The sequence below is a fragment of the Orcinus orca genome, chromosome 1 (genome assembly GCF_937001465.1).
Source record: "Orcinus orca chromosome 1, mOrcOrc1.1, whole genome shotgun sequence".
Classification (NCBI taxonomy): domain Eukaryota; kingdom Metazoa; phylum Chordata; class Mammalia; order Artiodactyla; family Delphinidae; genus Orcinus; species Orcinus orca.
In genome coordinates, this window is record NC_064559.1 from 35,232,373 (window position 1) to 35,245,848 (window position 13,476).

A 13,476-nucleotide genomic window follows, 5' to 3' on the forward strand; every position below is an offset into this window, starting at 1 on the left:
GACCAGGTGCTGAGGGGTGAGGGGGAGAGTGTGGAGATGATGCCACGATGGTCGCTTCCCCATGGCCTCATGGAGGTGTTATCTCCAGGCCCCAGACGGGGAGACCAGGGACGTTCCGCTCATCACGTAAACCAGAGCAGACTCTGGACAGCCTGTCCTGTACACTCCCCCGCCGGATCTCTCCAACAACAAGATTTCTCCTCTGCCCTAATAAATAAGGGGCATAAATAAGCACCCCTGTTTACTCTGAGGAATGGCAGGTGAGGGGCTGCCCTTAGCCCTAGGCTCTTGCCAAGAAGACAGGTCTTGGCAGGTGTCGAGGAGCCTGGTTTTTTTAATGTCTGGAAGCCTGCCGGTTCAGAGGTGGGTGGGGCCAGCTCTGCTGAGAGAGGTTTCCAAACAGGTTCCCTCGGCAGCTGGGGGAGGCTGGACCGTCCATCTGTGAGGCCTCCTGATGTGTCTGAGTTGTCGCCCAGGTTCGGTGGGAGGCCGACGGGGCCCTGTCCGGCTGGCCCATTGGCCTGTCCACACAAACGCATCCACCTTTAGAGCTGCGTTACACTCTTTCCGTTCAGTCGCTCGTGTACGTGCGCCGGTCCGTGCCAGCCTGGACTCACACGCAGTGGCTGGGGAGGACAGCTGCCTTCTCTGTTCCCCTCTTCCACCCTCTCTCATCCCCTCTTCCCTTCTCTCTTCCTCTGTGTGGAAAGGCTCCTTAGGCAGAGGGACAGCCAGCCCAGCGGCCTCAGGAGGGCCTCCCAAGGCAGTGCCCACGCTGCCAGCCGCCCACCAGGCCAAGGCAGGGCAGCTCTGTGCTTCGCCATGAGCTGCTGCTCCCTGTCTCAGTGATTAAAAGCCCCTGTTGCCCGGTATATCTGAGGTACCTGGTGAGTTAAGTTCTTCCTTTAGTCCAATTTGAGTTCCTCATGTTCAGGTGAAGCCCCCTTGCTTTTTAGGGGTCCTGTCCAATCAGGAGAGGGGCCGAATAAATGACTCTGCCCCTTACCTAAAGCTCTGACACCAGAGATCATGAACAGCAGAAGCCTCTTGACTTTAGAGCAGGGTTTTGGACTCAGTTGCCCCAGCAGGCAGCTGGCCTCTGGAACTAGCCTTTATTCGTCTTTTCCCTACTGACATCCATGACTTTCTTTCTAGATAGAAAGTACCCCGTGCTCTCCGGATTAGCTCTGGCTTCTGGGAGTACAAAATTCCCCTAGGTACAGGGGGTGAAGTTAGATACCGTCCAAGTTACCTATCAAGACCTGATGTCATGCCTTCTCTACTCACCTGACTCTAAGCACAACCCTGGGGGTGGGGGGTGTGTGTGAGATGCTACCAGCCCAGACACAGGTGGGAGACACCAGTCAGGCCCCCAGCCTTCCCGCCAGGAGCCTCAGCCCCCTCAGACACGCCCCGGTGGAAGGTGTGCTCAAGGTTTGGGTGATAACAGAGCTGATAAAAGCAGCAAGACGAGCTGTCTGTCATCCGTTCCAGATGACAAGGAGCCAGCGCTGGTGATGTGGGCATGGGTCCTGGCAGCTAGCACAGGTCTCCCCAGCCACCGGGCACATTCCTCCCTGGATTCACCACATCCCTGAGATGTGAAACGTGACCCTGGTCTCTTCTGGTGCCAGATGAGGCAATGGAAATACAGTATCACTTACCTGATCCCTGCTCTGCTTCTTCTTTCTTTTCACAGGCACAGTTTGGGCTTTCTCTATGCGCCACAGGGCAGAGGACTCTGAAACAGGAGCAGTGATGAGTGCACACACCCCACTGCATTCCTTCTAGGCTCCTAGGGAACCGAGGGCTCCCCTGAACTGCAGTGAGGGCTGGAGGCAGTGAGCAAAGTTCCTGGGAACAGAAGCCTTCTCTGACCTCCCTTCTCTCTCCAGTGGCAGGCGCTGGGGTGTTGCAGGCAGCATGTCTGACTGTTCTTTGCCTCCAGCCCTCCCGCCGCCCCAGCTCCTGCGCCCACATCCTCCGCATCCTGAGTCTGGTGCCCCTGATTCTTTTGTCCCTTTGACCTTCCTCCAAGTCTGGATTTGGGGAGTGTGCTCACTTCAGGTACCCCACCACCGGGACCCCAGAGCTGGGCCAGTATCCATAGCTAGTGAATAATTCAGCATGATCTGCAGAAGCTAAATCAGATCCTAAGTGATACTGTGACCGGGAGGCCTCCTTTGGGTGGCCGGAAAGGCGAACCCTGCCCTGGAAAGAAAAGTGCTCTGTAATATTAACTTCATTATATAAGGTTTCTTTGCTGCCTGAGAAGACAGCTTCAGACCCAAATATTATCTGGGTGCCATGCCTGTCTACTGGTTCCTCAAGGGTTCAGGGCATTGTGGACACCCCCAGGCCATGCCAACCATGGCCTTTGACGTGTCCCTTTGAGCCCACTGGCCAGCATGCTGCAGTTTGCAGACCGCTTTGCTTTCACATACATTTCTCATTGAATCACGTCAGCTCATGGTGACCTCTGAGCCCTGAGTCAGCAGGACGCCCCAAGAGTTCTATGTTTCAGTCCTCTGCTTTTAGAAGGGAGTCATTCTAAATTATTCTTGGCAAATAGGGTGGGGCGGAGGGCGCTTTGCTTCCTAAAAACTGCCCAAAAAGGAGACACTCCTTCCTCTCTGGGTCACTTTCTCCCAGGCCTGTTCCCAGTGTCGCCTCCCCCAGGGAAATAGAGTGGCTATAGAAGGCATGGAAATTGTCCCTCTTTCCTACCCAGCTGGCACCAGATTTGATTTTCCTAAAAGGGACCTAGGTGTGGTCCTCTCCACTGCCCGGCGTCTGGCTCATGACCATGAACTCTGTAACAGGAGTGTCCATGGCATTAGACAGGGCGAGGACCCATGGGCGAAAGAGATGGCCTCCTCCCTCCCTGGAAGCAGCTGCAAGGTGGTGTGGTGTGTGCACGCCCCGCAGCGCTCTCTACTCTGGCCTTTCCTGTCTGCTTTTCCAGCTCATGTGGCCGAGCCGCTCCACATGCTCCTAGGAAATGCGCCCACCTTAGTTGCTCTAGTTCACCCTGAAGAAGGTGGCCCTTCCTCCTGTGTGTCCCCAGAGGGAAGCCGGGCTCTTTGGTGACATGAGTTTCTAAGAAAATGCACCAACTGGCTGGCTCTAAGAGTGAGTGTTAGGGGAGGGACCTCTGAGTACTGACCAGTTCCCAAACCCCCATTTCCAAGAGGTGAGCGTTGGGGCAGCTGCCAGCCTTTCATGGAGGAATCCTAACCGGGAGATTTTCACAGCACATTTGGAGCCTGAAATGTTTTGAAGACATCACCTTGTATTTGAACCTACTAAATTTAACTGCTCTTCAGCATTAGTCTTTGCTCCTGAAGCCTATGACTTCTCAGGTTTCCCACCCTTCAGTGTGTGTGTGTGTGTGTGTGTGTGTGTGTGTGTGTGTGTGTGTGTGTGTGTGTGTGTGTGTGTGTGTGTGTGTGTGTGCGCGCGCGCGCGCGCGCTTCCCCCCCCCCACAGGAGAAAGAAAAATAAGAAGATTTTTTTAAAGAATGTGTGTTGTGGGGGGTGGGTGTGGGGACCTGAAGAGTAATAACAATGGCAAAGGAAGAGACAAGAAAAAACTTAATATTTAAGAGTATTAAAGAAAGAAGGGGCACTGCATGAAAATGAGGGGAAGAGGAAGAAAAAACTAAATTAAGGGGAACCCGGGGAAAGAGAGGGCTGAAACCTGCTGGGCATGCAGAGGAGAGCCTGGCATACAGGACCTGGGCTTCCTTCAGGGTCCAGGCTTCCTTCCAGGGTCCCCTTCCAGGATGACGGGAGCCCGTCTGTCGCCCTGGACTCAGGGTAACTTGCGAGAGCGGAAAGAGTGTGGCTGGAGACGCCTGCCTTGGCTCAGCTGCCTGAGCCTGCGAAGGGCCAGCAACTGCCCTGTCCCCCTGCTCAGATGGAGCCTGTCTCTGCCAGGCCAAAGAGGAGGTGGCAGGGCAGCCAGGACTTGCCAGGAAGCACACTTGGTGGCGGTTACCCAGCAGCACTTCTCTTTGCACAAGGCCAGTTGCTCGGTGGCTAATGTGTTTCCATAGCCTGTCGCTTTAGTGCAGCTGCAGCTCTTCCTGTGTCCGCTGCCACTCTCAACTTTGCTCCGTATGTAGCTACTTTTTGGCTTTTTCTGTCCCAGGCAGAGTCTTCCAGGCACCTCCTAGAATAACTGTGGTGTGTGTGTGTGTGTACATATGCATGTGAAGGAGCCTCAGGACTAGTCATTTCTTTCTCTTTTTTTTTTAACATCTTTACTGGAGTATAATTGCTCTACAATGGTGTGTTAGTTTCTGCTTTATAACCAAGTGAATCAGCCATACATATACATATGTCCCCATATCTCCTCCCTCTTGCATCTCCCTCCCACCCTCCCTATCCCATCCCTCTAGGTGGACACAAAGCACAGAGCTGATCTCCCTGTGCTATGCGGCTGCTTCCCACTAGCTATCTGTTTTACATTTGGGAGTGTATATATGGACATGCCACTCTCTCACCTCGTCCCAGCTTACCCTTCCCCCTCCCCATGTCCTCAAGTCCATTCTCTATGTCTGCGTCTTTATTCCTGTCCTGCCCCTAGGTTCTTCAGAACCTTTTTTTTTTTTTTGGATTCCATATATATGTGTTAGCATATGGTATTGGTTTTTCTCTTTCTGTCTTACTTCACTCTTTATGACAGACTCTAGGTCCATCCACCTCACTACAGATAACTCAATTTCGTTTCTTTTTGTGGCTGAGTAATATTCCATTGTATATATGTGCCACATCTTCTTTATCCATTCATCTGTTGATGGACACTTAGGTTGCTTCCATGACCTGGCTATTGTAAATAGAACTGCAATGAACATAGGGATGCGTGTGTCTTTTTGAATTATGGTTTTCTCAGGGTATATGCCCAGGAGTGGGATTGCTAGGTCTTTAGTCATTTATTTCAATAAAACCTATGACATGTCAGGCATTTTTACTCATGTTCCCGTTTGATCCTCCCCTCCCTGCAGCCCTGGGAGATAAGGATCATATGTATGATTTTGCAGCTGAGCTGCAGAGAATCTCCGGGGCTCAGCTCACCCACCCTCTCCTCCAGCTCCGGATGCCACCGGTCTCATCCCTGAGGCCTTTTTCTCCAGACTGCTGCTTTGTGGGTGCTGCCGCCTCCTCTTGCAGTTGTGAAGAGGCGTGTACAGGGCCTGTGGAGGCTGCATTGCTAGCGAGTGGCGGGATGAGGAGTCACAGCAGGCCTTCTGACCCGAGCCCTCTGCCGTGGGCCGAAAGGTGTAGCCTGCCCCCAGGGAACGAGGTGTCTTCCTGCAACACACTCCTCTCCTGCCGGGGCTTTCCAAGCCCCCCCACCTTCACGCACTCCTCCCAGTGCAGTGGTAGACACTGAGTCACAGAGCCTGTGCTCGCTCGACCAAGCTCCCATAGCAGGTGTGGAGCTGAGACCCACACCCTGGTCATCACCTTTTCCACCACGTCATGGCACCTTGGGCTCCTGCTTCCCACCCCCAGGGCAGGAAGCTCTGCATCCCTGGCAGATTTGGGAACGTTTCAGACATGTTAAGACGAGAACATACTCTGGAGGAAAAGGGACCTCTCTGCTGCTGGTTTGCCTGGCAGACATCACCCCGGTTCCTGTTCGTCCCTTTTCTCTCAGCAGACTAATGGTTCACCCTGAGCGCCACCCCACTTTTTCCTGCTCTTCAGTTATTGTGCTGATGGGTGAGTTGTCCCTGGAGGGGAGCTGAACCCTCCCATTAGGGAGACGCCAGATGCCACCTCAGGGTCATCTTGGTGGTGCAGTGAGGCCTCGAAGGAACCTCTTCGTGGTGCTTCTGAGCCTTCATGATCCTGGGCAGCTGGGGAGTGAGACCTTGTGAGGTGTCATGAGAGCCCCAGGGCTCGGCTTACTCAGCCCCCTCCTTGCCTCTGGGCTTCTGCTGCTACTACCTTCTCCTTTTTCTCCTCCCCGCCCCCCGCTTTGCTTGTAAGAAAAGGTTACATATGTTAGCTTGGCGGAGCCTAGAAGGGGGTGGGGGGCAGAGGAGGGATGTCTTGAGTGTGAGAAGACCAGGCTGCCTCCGTGGCTACCTAGGACAGACTGCAGTAGCTGGACTGCCTTCCATCTCAGCTCCGTGGGATAGATCAGGCAGTCATCTACAGACGTCAGTACCGGGAAGGGTCAGTCTTACGCTAGACACAGCGAAGGGCCAGGATATAGTTAAGATCTGATCCCTGCCTTCCTGGGATCATTAAGACTTAAGACTTGTTTATGCAAGAGGAACAGTGCACATGCCCAAAGCATGAAGAAAAAACTCAAGTGCCGTAGGCGGGAGGTCATCTACAGGTGTGGGAAGCTGCTGGAAGCGTCCCTGACCCCGCATGTCCCTGACTGCTTATGCTCGAGCCGGCCCCACAACTTGGGACCTCAGTGTTGCGCCCTTGCTAGGCCCCTGTCCTCACAGACCCCAAGTCATTGCCACCACAAATGTTTGTAAGGTTTCCACGAGCCTAGGGTGTGGGGACTTCTGCTCTTGGTGTTCTGGCTGAGGGCCCTGGCATTGGGCCCTAGAGATAGCACTGGGCCCTTATCTCCGTGCACCTTCTTGAATTTGGGCCGCCCCGTCAGCGTGATCCATGCCGATCCTTAATATTTAAGCCCCGAGTCTCTCACCAGGCTCAAGTGGGTGCAGAATCTGCGTCGTCTTTGGTGATTCTGCTGTGGGAAGCTGCCCTTAGAGAGGCCCAGCAGATCCCTGAACTCTGCTGGCCATCCCGGCACCCTCCTTACAGCTTGCTCTCCGCAACTGTGGGTCTCTCGCCCCCTCTGCTGGCCGCTCACGGGATTTCTTGCTGGGACTGTCAAGATGAAGTCCAAGGAGGAAGAGACGGCTGTGAGTTTGCCATCCATGTTTTATCTTGGGTGTTTTTGCTGGGGTGGGGTGGAGGGGGGGGGTGTGACGAATGGGAAGTAGAAGCTAGCGGGGAAGTAGCTGGCAGCGGTGTCCAGAGCAGAAAGTCGATTTCTAGGATCTCAGAGAAGAGGAAATCCCCTGGTGAGGCTGGCTACTGCCTGCTTCCTCCAGGCAGTTATTGGAGTAGGGAGGAAGCCTTGGGAGTGATGGTGCCTTCAGCCTGTGGGCAGGGCAGCGGGGAAAGAGGCAGAAGACTGCAGGCTGAGCTGGCTGTGTTAGCATCTGCCAGAGAGTTCCCTCCAGGCTCCAGCCTTTTTGGCTTTGAAGAGCTTGCCTCCATCCTGGAAGCCTGGCTAGGAGGTCCACTTCTGTTCTGAGGCTGAAGAAGGGAGTTGATGGGACTGTGCCTGTTTGTGAGAGGGGCTTCTGACGGTGAGAGGCATTTGTGCGTGCATGAGGGGAGGGGAGAGGAGGAGAGGGGAGAGGAGGGGAGGGGCGGAGCATCCATCCGGTTGGGTGAAAGATGCAGGTGCACGTGTTGCCATGTGCTTCCCCAACCTGCCCCCAGGCAGGAGTTGCTATCTGTCACACCTGGATGTCCTCATGAACACTGGACTCATAGTGGCAACAGCTGGACTTGGGGATGGGCAGGGTGGAGGAGGGCACCCGCTTGGTGATCCTCCCTGTCTCCTCCCAGATGGGAAGGAGCAGCCGTGAGCCCCAGGGAGGGAGAAATCTCCCAGCGCAATCCGCCCCTAATCCCCAGGCTGGGCCTCAGACTGGAGATGGCGGCTGCAGAGCCTGGGAGCTCCGGCACACCTGCTCGCAGACCCCGGCTTTCCTTGGCAAGCCCAGCGCTGCCCAGGGACTGTGATCCCGGGGGCCTGGCACAGCCTGCAGAAAGCTGGGGCCTCAGGGCCCCTGGTACCCCAACACCAGCACGGCTTTGGGAAACGGTACCTACACAGGTGAGGCCCTGGTAGGGATGGGGGTGGGGTTGGGGGATGGAAGAAAGCCATTTCTGGAGTTTGTCAGGTGGGCTGTGCTCCCCTCCAGTCTCTTGGGTTGTGGCCCCCTCTCCTCTTCTCTCTCCATTATAGAGATGGGAGAAGGGAGGAGGGGTGAACACCAGGCCTCCAGGCTTAGGCTGACGGGTGCTGGCAGGGCCCTTGGGGTTGGGTGAGGGAGCCCTGGCACAGAAACCTACAGACGTCACAACGCGTGGGGCCAGAGGAGCTGACATGAAATTAAGCGGAAGGGGTGTTCCCGCTTGTGGCTGCCTCTGTCTACAGAGAAACAGTGACCGGGAGGGAGGAATGTGAAGGGCCAGTGAGCACCATCCCAGTAGGAGGGTCCGGAAGGAGCAAAGTGCTGGGTGCTTGGAGCTTTGGGAGAATTTGGAGGATTGAGAATAAAGGAGGCGCCAAGGTGGGAGGGCAGCTCCGGGGTTCCAGCCAGGGTGTGGGTATGAGGAGGCAGAGGGAACAGCACAGCAGGGCATTTGTGTGGACAAAAGGGCATTGTTCTCAGCAGGGCAGGGAATGAGGCGGCTGAGCCGAGGATGTAGTTTTGACCAGAACCAAGGGGTGGACCTATCAGAAAGGACTGGAATCCGAGGGCTAGATGAGAGGAGTGTCGCTCTGCCAGGAAGAGTCACCCTTAGGCTCAGGGCGGGAGGAAGCACTTGCTGGCTGCAGGAGGAGGCTGATTGAAGCCTCCACCCAGTGCCCGGCTGCCTGGAGATCGTAGGTGCTGCATGAAAGGATGCAAGAGTGAGTTTCCTCATCTGTATGGACTCTGCACCCTGCAGTCCCTCGTAGCAGCATAAAATTCCTTGTAAAGCCGCTGAGGGCACTCATGCAATGAGGAAGGGGCACTGCAGGAAGAGCCAGGTCCCTCACGCACCTGCCCTTGAATCCCTCGTGTGGCAGCTGGGGTCTCACTGCAGGAGTTTTTCATCTTACTCTTACCCAGTGAACAGCCCCAGGTGTATATATGTAATATATCCTCCTCCACGTGTACCCCTTTATCTAAGCATTTGCCTCCCTGCCCTCTGGAGAAAAGCCACGTGGGCTCCCAGGCACCAATGGAACCACTGGATGGGCTGGTGCCTTCCCCTCCCCCACCCCCTGCCCCTCCCCGCCCTTCCCCGCCCCTCCCCGCCCTTCCCGCACCTGGCTTGGGTTAGCTGTGATGATGACTCAGAGCCGGGGTTGAGCGGCTTCGTAGCACCTGCATTATCTGGGAGAATGGGAGCAGCCCCTGGCTGAGGACCAAGGGTTGGCGTAACCTTCCCAGTCTGCCCTGGCTGGAGCATCAGGTTGGTGTGGGAGATGTCAGGTTGCCTCCCTCCCAGCTTCATTGTAGGGTCACACTGCCTCTTTGAGCAGGGGGTGGGGTGTTTGCTGGCATGGCTGTCCCTCTCCATCCTGGCCTGGCTTACCTCCCTTTCCCTCGAGGAAAGAGGGGAATCTGTGTGTTCTCCATCCTGAGAAGGGTGCTCAAATCAGAGTCACAGGGCGAGAAGTCAGCAGATGGAAGCATCTCTGCTGAGTCACCCGGGCTGACAGGCCTGTCACACTCACCTGCGGGGCTCTTAGTCACTGCAGCCCAGGAGCAGCACCCTGCATGGACCTCAGCCCATCTGGTCAGACCCACAGACAAAGCAGGGTTGACACCCGACTCCATTGCTCTCCACCCTGGGAGGGGGCACACAGGCCACCTGACCCGGGATGACAGGGCCACCCTGCTCTCCTAAAGGGGGGCATAGGAGCCCCAAAGCTCTTTTCTTTGCTCTTTTTTTTTTTTCCAAGAGTGACCTTAGTGTTGGCTTTCCAACCCCTGAGCAGGTAGCTAGGACAGGAATCATCTTCTATGCGGCTTGCTCTGGGGACCCTAACAGGAGAGCACTTTGTAAATGTAGGAGGAGGCTGCCTGTCCCTGGGGGAGGGGAGTCACAGGCTGGGGGCCATCTCCGGTCTCCTGGGAACCTGGGAGTGCAGGTGTGGAGCATGCATTCCTTGCAAGTGTAATTGTTGATATGGTCCATCTTGAAGCATGTTTATAATGTGTTTGTACTGTTGCTAGAGAAATAGACCCATGATTCACATCTCACAGTTTACATGGCTAGCGTCTTTCCCCTTTGCACTGAGGAGCTTCATGTAAGCTTGGATGCTTCTGTCCCAACAGTGTCTGCCTCAGGGACCCAGGCTGCCGGGCCAGTGTGTGAGAGGAAGACCCATGGCCCGTGTCTGGCCGGGTTAACATGGAGATGTGAGCTCAGGCCCCGGAGGAGGTGGGAGCCCTGTAACCTGGCAGAGCGCCTAATCCGGCTTCGCTCAGCTCTGCTGGAAGCGGGCAGGGAGAAGAGTCTGAGGGGCTGTGAAGCCTCGTGGAGGGGGTGCTCCCAGGGGTGTGTCTCTCCAGAGCAGGGAGACGAATAGGGAAGGTTGTGCCCCGGACACTTCTGACAGCGTCCCAGCTCTGGCTCTTCCAGAACATTCATCAGCACTTCTCGAACATCACTGTCTGTGTAGAACAGTGTCAGTGACCTCAGCCCTGGCTGGTGGGCACCCTGAGCAGGGAGCGTGACCTGGCCTCTGGGTTGCCTTGTGTGGATAGGGGTCATGGAAGAAGCATGGGCCACTCTCCACGGTTCTCCTCTTCTTAGAACTTGCCCCCCTGTGCACAGGGATTCTTCCTGGGGTCAGGTGCCTGCGGAGTGTCTGGCCCCTCTTAGGCAGGAGAGTGGGGTGAGGAGGCCATGGTGTTGGTGGCTAGGCATGGACAGAGGGCTGGGTGGCCTGGGCCATGTGAGGCTCTGTGACAGTTTCGAGAGAGGAACAGCAGTGCCTGTGTAGGCCACCCACTGCCGTGCTCCAGGTTGGGGCACCCTGGGAGTTTTCACCTGCTAGTGACCGGGAGTTCAGTGATCTGTATTGCTCCTCTTTTTAGTGAGTGAGTTAGAGCTGCTTCTTCCTTTTTTTTTGGGGGGGGGGCTGTGCTGAGCAGCATGTGGGATCTTAGTTCCCCGATCAGGGATTGAACCTGTGCCCCATGCCTGCAGTGGAAGCACAGAGTCTTAACTACTGGACCGCCAGGGAAGTCTCAGCTAGAGCTTCTGCTGTATTAAAAATGTGCCCATAAGATGAAGGACTCAGATACCCTCCCGCAGACCCACTCTGTAATAGGACATGGGCTGGCCCTGCAACCTAGGCCAGCAGATTGAGGGCCCTGGCCTTCCACACCCAGGTTGTGCAACCATCACCTCTTTCTAGTTCCAGAACATCTTCATTATCCCTAAAGGAAACCTGTACCCATTAAGCAGTCACTCCCCATTTCTCCCTTCCCCAGCCCCTGGCAACCGCTAGTCTGCCTTCTGTCTCTATGAATTTAAGTATCCTGGACATTTCATATAAATGGAATTGTACAGTATGTGGCCTTTAGTATCTGTTTTCTTTTACTTAGTGTAGTGCTCTTGAGATTCATCCACATTGTAGCCTCTATCAGTACTTTATTCATTTTATAATCAAGTAAGATTCCATTGTGTGACTCTACCAATTTTGCTTACCCATTACCCAACGATCAGTGGACATTTGAGTTGTGTCCACCCTTTGGCTATTGTAAATAGTGTTGCTGTGAACATATGTGTACAAGTACTTGTTTAATACCCACTTTCAATTCCTTGGGGCTGCACCTAGGGGTGAAATTGCTGGGTCATAAAGTAAATCCATGTTTAATTTTTTAAGGACCCTCCAAACTGTTTTCCACAGCAGCTGTGCCATCTTGCATTCCTGCCAGCAAAGGTGTGAAGCTTCTGATTTCCCCACATCCTCGTCAACACTTGTTATTTTCCTTTTTAAATTTTAGCCATCCTAGTGGACGTGAAGTGTCAGTTGATTGTGATTTGTTTTTGAGCACCTGCCGTGTGCCCTGAGATTGTACTGTGACCATTGCCTTCATGGTCTCATTTTATCCTCCTGACAATCCGTTGAGGTGGGTAGAAATACCCCCTTTTTCTAGACGAGAAAGCTGAGTCCCAGAAAAGTTAATGACATATCTAAGGGCACACAGCTGGTAAGTGACAGAGCCAGGATTCTAAACCGGTGTTTGCTTCCACACTTAGTGCCCTTTCCATTGTCCTGCATGGGCCGTGTATCCTGTCTCATTGCGAATCTTCTTCTTCTCTTATTTTTTGTGAGCGAATCTCATTCTCCTCGTGCTCTGCTAGATTCATCCCTCTTAACAGCTTTCTCATCTTTTTTCTTCTAATGCTCTAATTTTCCTTCCTTTGTTAAAGCATAATCCCTCTTTGTACCTCTGCCTGTCTGTCTGCAGCCTCCTTGGCTCTTTTTTCCTGGTCACCCTGTCTCCCTTTCGTCCTGAAAGGGCGCTGCAGCCTTGGGGGGGGGGGGTGAGCTTGGGGAGAGGAGGGAGCGGAGAACTCCCTGGGGGCAGGGACAAAGAGGCATGTTCTGTGACTGGAGCCAGCCAGAGGCTCCAGGCATTGTAGACCCAGTGGAGGGGCAGGAAGGAGCTGGGGTCCTGCCGCAGGAACCCCAGGCTTGAGTCTGGGCCCCAGGGCAGAGAAGAGGGGCGGGCGGTGGGGAAACGGGTGGGACTGCAGCCCACTTCAGCTCACCACCAGGCCCTGCTGATTTTCCTGGAGTGCCTGTTCTCTCATTCATGGGGATTTCACAGCCAGCTTCAGCTCTGCTTTTCTATTTGTAAGCCAGACAGCCACCAAATTGAGGGGTAAAAGGCTCTGAGCTGCCAGACTGGAGCCCGGACGGGCAGGGAATTTGCTCTTTCACACTCCCTTGTAGTCCAAAGCACTTTTGCTTTTCACAGCGAGTCCATGTCTCATTAGGTCCTCCGACACTCCTCCAAGTAGGTGGGACCGACGCTCTCCTCTTTATAAAGATGAGCCCGCGACCTAGCTGAGCATCAGGCAGCGAGGCCGCCAGATCCCAACTCATTTTCTGAATATTCTTTCTCCCACGCAGCGAGTGGAAGAGAGGGAAAGTGTTGAGTCTCTTTGGAAAGCACAGCGGCCTTATAAAGGGGTCAAGTTCTTTCATCTTAAAAGCTGTGTGTTGCATATAGAATTAAATTTTGCCTCATAGTATCAATGTTGAGCAAATTTTTTGGTATAACCTTTTAAATAAACTTCATTTCCTCCGCCACACACACAAAATGTTGTGCTGGCAGATGCAGACGGCACCGATGAGTGCCTCTGCCTGTGCTGTGCCGACTGCTCGCTGCACATCATCTTGTGTTACCCTCACCAAAGGCCTGAGAGGAGGTATGATGATCCCCATTTTACAGGGGGGAACACTGAGGGTCAGGAAAATCGAGAGATGGGGTGTTTGCCGTCACTGCAGGAACAGCACAGGAAGAAGGGGTTTCACTGCACGATGCAGTTTGAAGTCAGATTGCTGCAACGAGTAGACCTTGGGACGGGTCATTAAGGGAGACTGTGGAATTGGCTCCTCTGATATACAAGGTCCTGAAGGTATCGGCACCCGGCAGAGGGCAAAGGGACATGCGGGGA

General features: G+C 54.4%; 1 protein-coding gene across 6 annotated transcripts in view; it reads left to right on the forward strand.

Annotated features, from left to right (window-relative positions):
* Nucleotides 1-13,476, forward strand: part of TMCC2 (transmembrane and coiled-coil domain family 2) — a 37,125-nt gene that overhangs the window by 18,106 nt on the left and 5,543 nt on the right. Inside the window, exon 1 of one of the 6 annotated variants that reach the window (XM_033410517.2) lies at nt 6,674-6,902. The exons of 3 other annotated variants lie outside the window; for them this stretch is intronic. In XM_033410517.2, coding sequence (XP_033266408.1) covers nt 6,876-6,902 — 27 coding nt within the window. In that variant the 5' untranslated portion in view covers nt 6,674-6,875. Of the gene's footprint in view, nt 1-6,673; nt 6,903-7,047; nt 7,356-7,618; nt 7,892-13,476 lie in introns of those variants that run through there. 2 more of the 6 variants (XM_049707451.1, XM_033410516.2) reach the window with 2 other exon arrangements.